Below are 13,663 nucleotides of genomic sequence, written 5' to 3'. Positions count from 1 at the left end.
GGAGCTACACTCCGAAATCTGATCATCCACTTATAAAAAGTGATGCAGGGAGCTACACTCCGAAATCTGATCATCCACCTCTAAAACGTGATGCAGGGAGCTACACTCCGACATCTGATCACCCACCTCCAAAACGTGATGCAGGGAGCTACACTCCGACATCTGATCATCCACCTCCAAAACGTGATGCAGGGAGCTACACTCCGACATCTGATCACCCACCTCCAAAACGTGATGCAGGAAGCTACACTCCGACATCTGATCACCCACCTCCAAAAAAGTGATGCAGGGAGCTACACTCCGACATCTGATCACCCACCTCCAAAACGTGATGCAGGGAGCTACACTCCGACATCTGATCATCCACCTCCAAAACGTGATGCAGGGAGCTACACTCCGACATCTGATCATCCACCTCCAAAACGTGATGCAGGGAGCTATACTCCGACATCTGATCACCCACCTCCAAAAAGTGATGCAGGGAGCTACACTCCGACATCTGATCACCCACCTCCAAAACGTGATGCAGGGAGCTACACTCAGACATCTGATCACCCACCTCCAAAACGTGATGCAGGAAGCTACACTCCGACATCTGATCATCCACCTCCAAAACATGATGCAGGGAGCTACACTCCAAAATCTGATCATCCACCTCCAAAACGTGATGCAGGAAGCTACATTCCGACATCTGATCATCCACCTCCAAAACGTGATGCAGGGAGCTTCACTCCGACATCTGATCATCCACCTCCAAAACGTGATGCAGGGAGCTACACTCCGAAATCTGATCATCCACCTCCAAAACGTGATGCAGGGAGCTACACTTTGACATCTGATGATCCACCTCTAAAACGTGATGCAGGGAGCTACACTCCGACATCTGATCACCCACCTCCAAAACGTGATGCAGGGAGCTACACTCCGACATCTGATCATCCACCTCCAAAACATGACGCAGGGAGCTACACTCCGAAATCTGATCATCCACCTATAAAAAGTGATGCAGGGAGCTACACTCCGAAATCTGATCATCCACCTCTAAAACGTGATGCAGGGAGCTACACTCCGACATCTGATCACCCACCTCCAAAACGTGATGCAGGGAGCTACACTCCGAAATCTGATCATCCACCTCTAAAACGTGATGCAGGGAGCTACTCTCCGACATCTGATCATCCACCTCCAAAATGTGATGCAGGGAGCTACACTCCGACATCTGATCATCCACCTCCAAAATGTGATGCAGGGAGCTACACTCCGACATCTGATCATCCACCTCCAAAACATGATGCAGGGAGCTACACTCCGACATCTGATCATCCACCTCCAAAACGTGATGCAGGAAGCTACACTCCGACATCTTATCATCCACCTCCAAAACCTGATGCAGGGAGCTACACTCCGACATCTGATCACCCACCTCCAAAACGTGATGCAGGAAGCTACACCCCGACATCTGATCACCCACCTCCAAAACGTGATGCAGGGAGCTACACTCCGACATCTGATCACCCACCTACAAAACGTGATGCAGGGAGCTACACTCCGACATCTGATCACCCACCTCTAAAACGTGACGCAGGGAGCTACACTCCGAAATCTGATCATCCACCTATAAAAAGTGATGCAGGGAGCTACACTCCGACATCTGATCATCCACCTCCAAAACCTGATGCAGGGAGCTACACTCCGACATCTGATCATCCACCTCCAAAACGTGACGCAGGGAGCTACACTCCGACATCTGATCACCCACCTCCAAAACGTGATGCAGGGAGCTACAATCCGACATCTGATCACCCACCTCTAAAACGTGACGCAGGGAGCTACACTCCCACATCTGATCATCCACCTCTAAAACGTGATGTAGGGAGCTACACTCCGACATCTGATCATCCACCTCCAAAACGTGATGCAGGAAGCTACACTCCGACATCTGATCATCCACCTCTAAAACGTGATGCAGGGAGCTACACTCCGACATCTGATCATCCACCTCCAAAACGTGATGCAGGGAGCTACACTCCGACATCTGATCATCCACCTCCAAAACGTGATGCAGGGAGCTACACTCCGACATCTGATCACCCACCTCCAAAACGTGATGCAGGGAGCTACACTCCGACATCTGATCATCCACCTCCAAAACGTGATGCAGGGAGCTACACTACGAAATCTGATCATCCACCTCCAAAACGTGACGCAGGGAGCTACACTCTGAAATCTGATCATCCACCTCCAAAACGTGACGCAGGGAGCTACACTCCGACATCTGATCACCCACCTCCAAAACGTGACGCAGGGAGCTACACTCTGAAATCTGATCATCCACCTCTAAAACGTGACGCAGGGAGCTACACTCCGACATCTGATCATCCACCTCCAAAACGTGACTGTGAGGCAAATCCCGGGATATGAAGATGAATTATGACTCCAGTCATAATCCCTCATCACTCCCTGGCAGTGCCCCCTCCCTTCTTGTTCTCAGTGTTCCACTTACACCTCCATGGCCATGTCCTGTGATATGGAAATGAGGTGGTGTGGGAACAATGGACACAGGATGACTCCCTGCCGTCCCCCTGTAACAAGAGTTGTATCTCATTAGCAAGGCTATGGAAATAGCCAGACAGAACGACTCCAGTAAAAAATGGTTCATATCTCGCAAGCCATATTTCCGATAAATATGGCAACCATAAAAATGGTGTCTCTGCATGCGGACGATGCCGGCACACCCTTTTTATGGGAGCAGGACATTGGGAAATGCCCCAGGCGTGATATCAGCCAATGGGGAACTGGCAGACAGGTCATGAGTCCCCTCGTTCTGTAGCTAAATTCATAACTGTCACAATGAGAGCATTGGCGTCCGCCTACGACGCTCCCAGGCAAAGTTATGGCCCATATTCCATGTTGGGATATTGTCCATAACTCAAGCCAGGGGTGGAGCAGTGCTCCCTGTGAGGTCACTAAGGTAGGAGGGGACCTGGATCTGCCCAGGTTGATAACCCTACTTCGGCCATTCTCCAGGGTTCTTTCGCTGGGGGTCACGTGTGAGAAACATCTGTGGGAGTTCCTGGAAACCTGGTCTACAGCGCCCCCCTGTGGCCAGACGCAACAAGGTAACTGCTGGAACTGTGTATGCCTGTTTGTAACCCATGCTTTGATTGTAACTGTACTCTGACATATGTATATTCTGTAGATTCCCTATTGTATATATTGTAGTTTCTAGTGTGCTTTAGGCTGATTAAATTATATAATTAATCTTGGGCTGTTCTGTTATCTCGATCTTGAATCCCACGTCTGTGTGTTCGGCTAATAGTTACCGTGAAGCGGTTGGTGGCAGCGAGTTGTGCCAAGGATTATTGTGGGGAGGCCAGTGAGATTCGGGGAGATTTTATATATTCCGCCCGCGGAGGTCAGGGGAATATATACCCTACTCCCACCGGGGACCCTTCAATAATCGGCATAAGTAGTATAGCGGCCTCCTTGCTTATTGTCGGGCAATTCCATAATTGGCCTGACTATAAGAGGGGCGCTAGAGAGCGCGTCACGTGCTCTGTCTGTCGGTCGGGAGGTATAAAGGAGGGGTGACCCCCACTTGTTACCCCCCGATTGTGACGTACTGGTAGCCAGCGCGGGGGATTTCTGAGTGACCCCCCCGGTGGTTTGTGACAGTGACGCAGGGAGCTACACTCCGACATCTGATCACCCACCTCCAAAACGTGATGCAGGGAGCTACACTCCGACATCTGATCACCCACCTCCAAAACGTGATGCAGGAAGCTACACTCCGACATCTGATCATCCACCTCCAAAACGTGATGCAGGGAGCTACACTCCGACATCTGATCATCCACCTCCAAAACGTGATGCAGGGAGCTACACTCCGACATCTGATCACCCACCTCCAAAACGTGATGCAGGGAGCTACACTCCGACATCTGATTATCCACCTCCAAAACGTGATGCAGGAAGCTACACTCCGACATCTGATCATCCACCTCCAAAAAGTGATGCAGGAAGCTACACTCCGACATCTGATCATCCACCTCCAAAACGTGATGCAGGGAGCTACACTCCGACATCTGATCATCCACCTCCAAAACGTGATGCAGGGAGCTACACTCCGACATCTGATCACCCACCTCCAAAACGTGATGCAGGGAGCTACACTCCGACATCTGATTATCCACCTCCAAAACGTGATGCAGGAAGCTACACTCCGACATCTGATCATCCACCTCCAAAAAGTGATGCAGGGAGCTACACTCCGACATCTGATCATCCACCTCCAAAAAGTGATGCAGGAAGCTACACTCCGACATCTGATCATCCACCTCCAAAACGTGATGCAGGAAGCTACACTCCGACATCTGATCATCCACCTCCAAAACTGTATTTTTTTACCAGAGGTCGGGAAGATTATTTGTCGTGTTGTACCTTTTAAGAGCACAACAGTATATTAAGAAGATTTTTGCACCTAGCTCTCATTGGCCCTAATTAAACCAACTCATGCAAAAAAACTGGCACCTCAAGAAAATTAGTAACACAAACCTAACCCTACCGTTATATAGTGGAGCTGGAAAAGCAAACAGCGCAATGGAGTCTTTACTGTGTTAACGATGGTAATAAAGGGCCAATGCGCTCACCTGAGGGCACAAGTGTGTAGGCTTCAAATAAAAAGGCTGCAGGTTCACTGTATGTACTGACATACAGTGGGGAAAAGATTTTGCAGTTTTACCGCCTACAGGGAATGGAGAGATCTGTAATATTTATTGTAGGTATCACTTCACCTGTGACAGAATAAAATCCAGAAAATCCCATTGTATGATTTATAAATAATTTGCATTTCATTGCATGAAATAAGTATTTTATCACCGACCGACCAGCAGCAATTCTGCTCTCACAGACCTGATATTTTTTCTCCTCCTCTGCACTCATTATCTGTAGTAATTGCACCTGTTTGATCTTGTTACCTTGTTATAAAAGACACCTGTCCATACTCAATCACACTCCAAGCTCTCCGCCATGGCCAGGACCAAAGAGCTGTGTAACCACACCAGGGACAACATTGCAGACCTGCATAAGGCGGGATGGGCTGCAGGACCCTAGGCAAGCAGCTTGGTGAGAAGGCAATAATTAAATCATACATGTAATATATAAAAAGAATCCTATATATAAATTTGCGCTGAACCACAACAAAATGATTTTGGCAAAAGCTATGTAATATATTTTATTTTATTTTGTTCTCCACTCATGTAATAAAACCAAGGGATTACACGCAAACTCTAAGATAAAATATCATAAACCAATGAAGCAGATGGAGCCTCGGCCGACCGCTCACCTGCTAAACGTTGCAACAATACAAATACTTGTACACAATTTGGAGATGCGACAAAAACAAAAAGCAAAAAAAAGGAAAAAGAAAAAAAAAAAAGATAAAAAATAAAAATATGAATTCGAATAAAAACCTCAGGGAAGGTTTTCTAGTAGTTGACACAGTACACAAAGCAACCCTCCGCTTCAAGGATAGATGACCTCTGTACTTCAGTACAAAAAAGCCCCAAATAGTGCTTTAAAACATGCGCTCCCCAAAAGCTGCAGTTGCCTTTCCAGGACTGCTAAGAACAGCTCGTCCAGCAGAATTGCGCTCAATATTTGTAGGATTGGAGCAGTTTGAACAGATAGTTGCAATCTCTGTGCTACAAGTTTCTCGATTCCTGGATACAAAGTCTCTAGCAGAATATAACAGGCTGTCTGCGCTGTGGATTTTTCCATGTACCGGAGTGGATTTGAACAGGAACACAGCAGGTTTTCCCTTAACAGGCTCCTGAATTCCTGGAAAGGAGATTTCGCCTGAGCGCTTTTTAGAAATACCTGAAACCAGGATTTTCAGCGGAGATAAAGCAAATGACTCCCCTGTGTAGGCTCCTGATAAGAAGATACCGCCAGGGCTCCTGAATTGCAGCAGATCTCCTAGGCACAGGATCCTTCCAAATTCCAGAGGATTAGCTGGGGCGTTAAAAGGGTATTTCTAAAAAGCGCTGCAGCTTTTGGGGAGCGCATGTTTTAAAGCACTATTTGGGGCTTTTTTGTACTGAAGTACAGAGGTCATCTATCCTTGAAACGGAGGGTTGCTTTGTGTACTGTGTCAACTACTAGAAAAACCTTCCCTGAGGTTTTTATTCGAATTCATATCTTTATTTTTTATCTTTCATTTTTTATTTTTCTTTTCCCCTTTTTTTGCTTTTTGTTTTTGTCGCATCTCCAAATTGTGTACAAGTACTTGTATTGTTGCAACGTTTAGCAGGTGAGCGGTCGGCCGAGGCTCCATCTGCTTCATTGGTTTATGATATTTTATGTTAGAGTTTGCGTGTAATCCCTTGGTTTTATTACATGAGTGGAGAACAAAATAAAATAAATTAAAATATATTACATAGCTTTTGCCAAAATCATTTTGTTGTGGTTCAGCGCAAATTTATATATAAGATTCTTTCTATATATTACATGTATGATTTAGTTATTATCAGGCAATAAAAGGGTTTTTACCTAAATAATTAGCTGCAGAACCATTTGAAACAAAGGGTTTTAGCGCTGACCCTCTACTTATTTTGTATAGAAGGCAATAACTGTTGGCACAATTATTAGAAAATGGAAGAAACACAAGATGACTGTCAATCCTACTCGGTCGGAGGCTCCATGTAAGATGTCGCCTCGTGGGGTAAGTATGATTCTGAGAAAGGTCATAAATCAGCCTAGAACTACACGGGAGGACCTGGTCAATGACCTTAAGAGAGCTGGGACCACAATCTCAAAAATTACTGCTAGTAACACACTACACTATCATAGATTAAAATCCTGCAGGACACGCAAGGTCCTCCTGCTCACGCCAACACATGTCTAGGTCCATGTGAAGTTTGCCAATAACCATCTCGATTATCCAAAGGAGGCATGGGAGAAGGTCATGTGGTCAGATAAAACCAAAAGAGAACTTTTTGGTATCAACTCCACTCGCCGTGTTTGGAGGATGAAGAAGAATGAGTACAACTCCAAGAACACAGTCCCAACCGTGAAGCATGGGGGTGGAAACATCATACATTGGGGGGCTTTGCTGCAAAGGGGACAGGACAACTGCACCATATTGAAGGGAGGATGCATGGGTCATGTATCGCGAGATCTTGGCCAACATCCTCCTTCCCTCAGTAAGAGCATTGAAGATGGGTCGTGGCTGGGTTTTCCAGCATGACAATGACCCAAAACACATGGCCAGGACAACTAAGATGCGGCTCTGTAAGAAGCATTTCAAGGTCCTGGAGTGGCCTAACCAGTTTCCAGACCTGATCCCAATAGAAAATCTATGGAGGAGCTAAAACTCAATGTTGCCCAGTCACAGCCCCGAAACCTGAAAGATCTGGAGAAGATCTAAAAGGAGGAGTGATCTGAAAGATCTGGAGAAGATCTGTACGGAGGAGTGACCTGAAAGATCTGGAGAAGATCTGTACGGAGGAGTGACCTGAAAGATCTGGAGAAGATGTGTATGTAGGACAGACCTGAAAGATCTGGAGAAGATCTATATGGAGGACAGACCTGAAAGATCTGGAGAAGATCTGTATGGAGGAGTGACCTGAAAGATCTGGAGAAGATCTATATGGAGGACAGACCTGAAAGATCTGGAGAAGATCTGTATGGAGGAGTGACCTGAAAGATCTGGAGGAGATCTGTATGGAGGAGTGACCTGAAAGATCTGGAGGAGATCTGTATGGATCAGTGACCTGAAAGATCTGGAGAAGGTCTGTATGGAGGAGTGACCTGAAAGATCTGGAGATGATCTGTATGGAGCAGTGACCTGAAAGATCTGGAGAAGATCTGTATGGAGGAGTGACCTGAAAGATCTGGAGAAGAGCTGTATGGAGGAATGACCTGAAAGATCTGGAGAAGAGCTGTATGGAGGAGTGACCTGAAAGATCTGGAGAAGAGCTGTATGGAGGAATGACCTGAAAGATCTGGAGATGATCTGTATGGAGGAGTGACCTGAAAGATCTGGAGATGATCTGTATGGAGGAGTGACCTGAAAGATCTGGAGAAGATCTGTATGGAGCAGTGACCTGAAAGATCTGGAGAAGATCTGTATGGAGCAGTGACCTGAAAGATCTGGAGAAGAGCTGTATGGAGGAGTCACTGATATTCCTGCTGCAGTGTGTGCAAACCTGGTCAAGAACTACCGGAAACCTCTGACCTCTGTAACTGCAGACAAAGGTTTCTACCAAATTTTAACTTCTGTTTTTCTATTGTATCAAACCCTTGTTTCATGCAATAAAATGAAATGAATTATTTATAAATCCTACAATGGGATTCTCTGGATTTTTTATTCTGTCACAGTTGGAGTTACCTAGGATAAATATTGCAGCCCTCTCCATTCTGTGGAGGGGAAAACTGCAAAATCAGCATTGGATCAAATACTTATTTTCCCTACTATATGATGAATGAATGGAGAGAGTGGATGTGATCCGCGCTGCCAGCGGTGCAAGAAGGCTCCGAAGACGTGGTACGGAAGTCATGCTGGTGTGGAGGAAGAAAACAACAATACTTTGTGGTTTGTCCTGATGAAGAAACCGGTTGGTTTTGAAACGCATAGACTTCAATAAGCCACATGACGTCCGTACCACGTCTTCAGAGCTTTCTTGCACTACAGGCAGCGTGGATCACATCCCCTCTCTCCCTTCATTAACCCTGCTGTTTTTCCTCTTTACAAGTCCAAATTGACTACAAGGCTATAGTATTGGGGCAATATGGCTGCAAGGATCTGCGGAACTGCGACTGTGGGGATCTGGGGCACTGCAATTGCAGCTATGCGGATGCGGGGATCTGGACCACAGGGATCTGGGGCATTGCGACTGCAGGAATCTGGAGCTGGTTCACTGTTACTGCGGGGATCTCCAGCACTGCGACCACGGGGATTTGGCGCTGGGGTACTGTGACTACGGGAATCTGTAGTACTGTTACTGTGGGGATCTGGTACTGAGGCATTGTGACTGCAAGGATCTGGGGCACTTCAACCACAGAATCTGATGCTGGGGCACTGTGACCATGGGGATCTGGCGCTGGGGCACTGTGACCATGGGGATCTGGCGCTGGGGCACTGTGACTACGGTAATCTGTAGCATTATGACTGTGGGGATCTGGTGCTGAGGCAATGTGACTGCGGGGATCTAGGGCAATGTTACTGCGGGAATCTGGTGATGAGGCATTGTAACTGCGAGGATCTGGGGCGCTGCGACTTGGGGGAATCTGGAGCACAGCGACTGCGTGTATCTGGAACTGGGGCATTGTGAAAGCAGGGATTTGGCGCTGGGGCTCCATGTCTGCTGGGATTTGGTGCCAGTATGCTATGTAGGTGCGGGGACACTGTCTCGGTGGGGATTTAGTGCCTCGGGCGCTGTATCTGCGGGAATTTGGGGCCAGAACACTGTGTCAGTGGGAATTTGGTGCCGGGGTGCTTTATCTGGAGGTATCTGGTGCCGAGGCGCTGTGTCTGTGCGGATTTGGTACCGGTACACTGTGTCAGCTGGGATTTGATGCTGGGGTGCTGTGTCTGTGGGGATCTGGTATATAGAGCTGTGGAAAAAGAAGCGCAGATAGGGTATTACCCCAATAATGTGGGGTGAGGGGGGGGGGGGAGTACTACTCACCAGATTAAGGTGTGCAAGTCACAACTCCTTTACTCGAATGTAAAATTGTGATCCAGGCTGCAGCCCCCCGGAGGCAGATAACAGAGAACAGTAGAGAGGGGTGATAATGCCGCGCCAAAAATCACTATAAATACCAGATTAACGTGTCTTTATTATTGGCATAGGTCTACGCGTTTCAGGAGCTCTGCTCCCTTCTTCAGGACCGACAAGCATAAAAGAAACATCAAATCACTGATTTGGTGATTTGATGTTTCTTTTATGCTTGTCGGTCCTGAAGAAGGGAGCAGAGCTCCTGAAACGCGTAGACCTATGCCAATAATAAAGACACGTTAATCTGATATTTATAGTGATTTTTGGCGCGGCATTATCATCCCTCTCTACTGTTCTCTGTTATGTGGGGATCTGGTGACAGTTTGCTGTGTCGGCTGGGATCTGGTGCTGGGGCGCTGTGACTGCAGGGATCTGGTGCTGGGGTGCTGTGACTGCAGGGATCTGGTGCTGGGACTGCAGGGATCTGGTGCTGGGACTGCAGGGATCTGGTGCTGAGGCACACCTAACGATGTGTATAAGAACTGTTTCCTGTGAATCTGATGTGTGATTGGCGTTTATTACCTTTTTGTACATTATCAGCCTATAATGGCGGGAGACAATTCTGAATTTTAATAAAATGTATCAATACTTATTGTGTCATAAATAACAGAACCTAGAAAGGAGCAGAAGATGCGGAGAGGGAGCCGGGCGATCCTACGGCGCGGCCAGATACGGCACACTGGAAAGTTGAAGGAATTTCCAACTTGCTGAAATATATTAAGGACAATTCCTCAACTAAAGCCAAGTGACAGAGCTGAATGGTTCCTAAAAAGCCGCACCCGACATGTGACGTGCAGATGCCATAAGCTGCTCTACCTCTAACAGGTCACAGAGGAGCAAACCTAAGATCAGCCCTAGTGACATGTCACCACGTAGGTGCACCGAACGGAGCAGAAATAAGGTCCTGACCAGGGTGGAGGGGACACAATGGGCCCCATATGACCTGTCTGTGCTGTCCGCTCCACCTCCGTCATCCTCTCCTTTCCAGGTCTTCTGTTTTCTATTACTCAGATCGTTAGACTTTCTCCTGCCTGGAGGTCGTCTCCATCTTTATGGCCTTACCCTTTATGTTTTTGGAGTTACCCTTAGGTCCATTCTGTGGACCTACCGCCTATGTGCATGTTTCACTACGGCATTTTTTGGTGACATATGCTGCAGATAAGATGCCTCCTTCAGAGGTTGAGAGTTGTAGTTTTCCAGTGTCTTGGAGACCATGTCCTCCTACCTGCGGTGATAGGAGTGTTCCCACCTACAATACGTGGAGCAAGCACTTACGTGCTAGACTGAGGCCATGGAGGGTGAGGTTGTCCATTAAGAAGGTGGAGAGCAGGTCTGAGCCTCGCACACCCAGGTGGTTGTCAGAGAGGGCCTGGTGGAGAGAGGAACAGTACGCTGAGTACACTGCTGCCCTGGGCATGGTAATCATCCATCACTCTCCTACCAGCTCCTGGATGGAGTTGTTCCCTCTCAGCCCCTGGAGCAAGTGCATCAGTCCCTCAGCCTCAATCCAGTTGTCCTCCAGGCTCAGGTGGGTGATGCTTGTGTTATTCTGGAATACAGAAAACATGGCAGCTGCAGTGAATGCACGGTCACCTGACATGGAGCAGAACTGCAGCCTACGGACTCATTGTGGTGGGACACTTACCTGCAGGACTGCGGCCAAAGCGCGAGCCCCACGAGCCCCCAACCCATGATGCTTCAGATCCACATGTGTTGTGTACATGTGACGCAGAAAGTAAGAGGCAGGTACAACACCCACTTCATGGCACGCCTGCATGTACAAGTGCCCCCCATCAGTGGCCTCCGGGGGAGACTTCTCTGAGCCTGAGGGGTGAAGAGGAGAGTTCTGTTCAGTCCCTGGCCGCTATGCTGCAACCTACAACCATCCGGGTACTGACATGTCAGCAATGGATGCCGTGCAGTCATGACAGACATCTGGTTGTAAGGGAAGGGACTAGGAAAAAGTGGCGGTCTCTTCTCCCCACCAGGACCGTGACACAGACCACTCACCTGCAGGGTCCAAGTCTGTATCATACTGGTCATCAGAGGTCTGTAATGAGAGGCTCAGCATCTGCGGGCACAGGTCAGACATGCTGCTGCCGGCTACAAGTGTGACAGGTGAGGAATCGACACCACAGATCATATATCCCCCAGTGAAGGGTGGGGGCACACGGGAGGGTCCCGCAGCAGGAGACTGTGCCAGTCACCACGGCCCCGGTAATTCCAGCATCCACCTCCATCAATGGCTCAAGTGTTACTGAACCTCACCTGTAAGAGGCGCTGACAACCCCAATACTCGCCTAAAAGTCCCAGAGACAAATATCCTGAACGACGGAATTTATCATTCCTAGAGCACCGAGAAAAAATAGGATGACTCTCAGGGAGTTCAGGGGAGCGATGGTTACACACAAACCCCGGTCAGGATGATGGCCAAGAAAGAGGGCACAAAAGTGAGAATGGGAGGAGATATTGGGGCGCCTCGATATTACTGCTCTCTGGATATAAGGCCTCATGCGCACACTTCATTTTTTGCAGTGTTTTTCGGGTGCAGTTTGTGGTACAAAACTTCAGGCATTTCCTTCTCCAGTAAAGTCTTTCAGATTTCATTTTCGCGCGGCGCAAGTTGCAGCTTTTTTTGGCTGCATCTTTGTGGTGACCATAATACTGCAGCATGTATTATCTTGTTGTGTTTGTCCCTACGTTTCTCACTAGTGATGGGAGAAATCACAGACTCTAGGTCAGCGGGGGATTGATCCCTGGTATCTGGCCAAAAGCCAATCACCGTATAAAGTCTATGGGGAGCAGAATCCGGCACAAAGAAGTGGGAGCAAGCGCTGCATACTTCCCGAGTCACTGGCGTGGCTGTCACACTGCTCCCGCTCATTCACTTCCGGGCCTCTCATTACCTTCATTGCATATGCACTGCTTCCCCCGCCCAACGGCATCTGTGATTGTAGTCAGATGCAGTGACCGCGAGTCCGACGCTTCCAATCACACAACAAAAACTGTTGCAATGAGTACAGCATAATTGATATTAATAACTAATAATAAGCATGCTGGTAAATTATATACTGGACATTCGCAAAACTGGGACAAAAGAAGAAAAAGAGAGGTCCAAATAGAAGATAATATTTTATTCCAAGGAACAATTATAGGTGCAAAAAATATAAATATATAAATAGGGCGGTGAATAATTACTCAATCAGCAATACATGTCGTAAATAGGTATAGCTTGTGTAAACCCCAAAAAAGCATCCATGATAATACACGGTTATGTTAATTACATATGCCTTATAACAATTCATGTGTTACATATACACAAGCTATATAGGTTGATTCAATCTGAAAATATCGCAATTAATAATAAAAAAAATAATAATTTTTTCATTATATGAATAACAAGAGCTGTTAGCGAATAATCACCATCACAATAGATGGAATACACTCCGTTACTTCGGGTGCATGACAATTATATATATTGGATAGCAAAAATAGTAGAATAATTTTAATATGTTAAATAACAATTTTTATTAACAAAAAATCACGATCACAGTAAAAAAAAGACACGTAGTAACTGACGTGCACGGTTTTAAAGTATTGTAATGAAAATTAGCCGCACAGCTCCTGATAGTTTTTGTCTCAATGTATGAGATAATATAGCAAGATATCTGTTATTTAAGTAAAATAAGCCATAAATGAGTAAACACTTTGTGCCAGACAATTTACAATGGCTGCAATTACTATAAGTGCTATTTGTTAGCACAGCCGATAGCAAATGATAACTATAATAAGATTAGCCACATGATTAAAGCATGTATGATATGTGGAACCTAACAGCAAAATCAGCTGGAGTTTTAATTAAGGTTATCCACTGCATGAAGCAA

General features: G+C 46.9%; 1 protein-coding gene across 1 annotated transcript in view; it reads right to left on the bottom strand.

Moving 5' to 3' along the window:
• Nucleotides 1–13,663, bottom strand: part of LRRC74A (leucine rich repeat containing 74A) — a 161,933-nt gene that overhangs the window by 112,272 nt on the left and 35,998 nt on the right. The window contains exons 3-5 of the mRNA XM_075330587.1: nt 11,425–11,603; nt 11,221–11,328; nt 11,055–11,148 (exon numbers count right to left, since the gene is read on the bottom strand). Coding sequence (XP_075186702.1) covers nt 11,055–11,148; nt 11,221–11,328; nt 11,425–11,603 — 381 coding nt within the window. The remainder of the gene's footprint in view (nt 1–11,054; nt 11,149–11,220; nt 11,329–11,424; nt 11,604–13,663) is intronic.

This window comes from Anomaloglossus baeobatrachus, chromosome 12 (assembly GCF_048569485.1).
Source record: "Anomaloglossus baeobatrachus isolate aAnoBae1 chromosome 12, aAnoBae1.hap1, whole genome shotgun sequence".
NCBI classification, from domain to species: domain Eukaryota; kingdom Metazoa; phylum Chordata; class Amphibia; order Anura; family Aromobatidae; genus Anomaloglossus; species Anomaloglossus baeobatrachus.
This window is presented reverse-complemented; position numbering and strand designations above follow the sequence as displayed.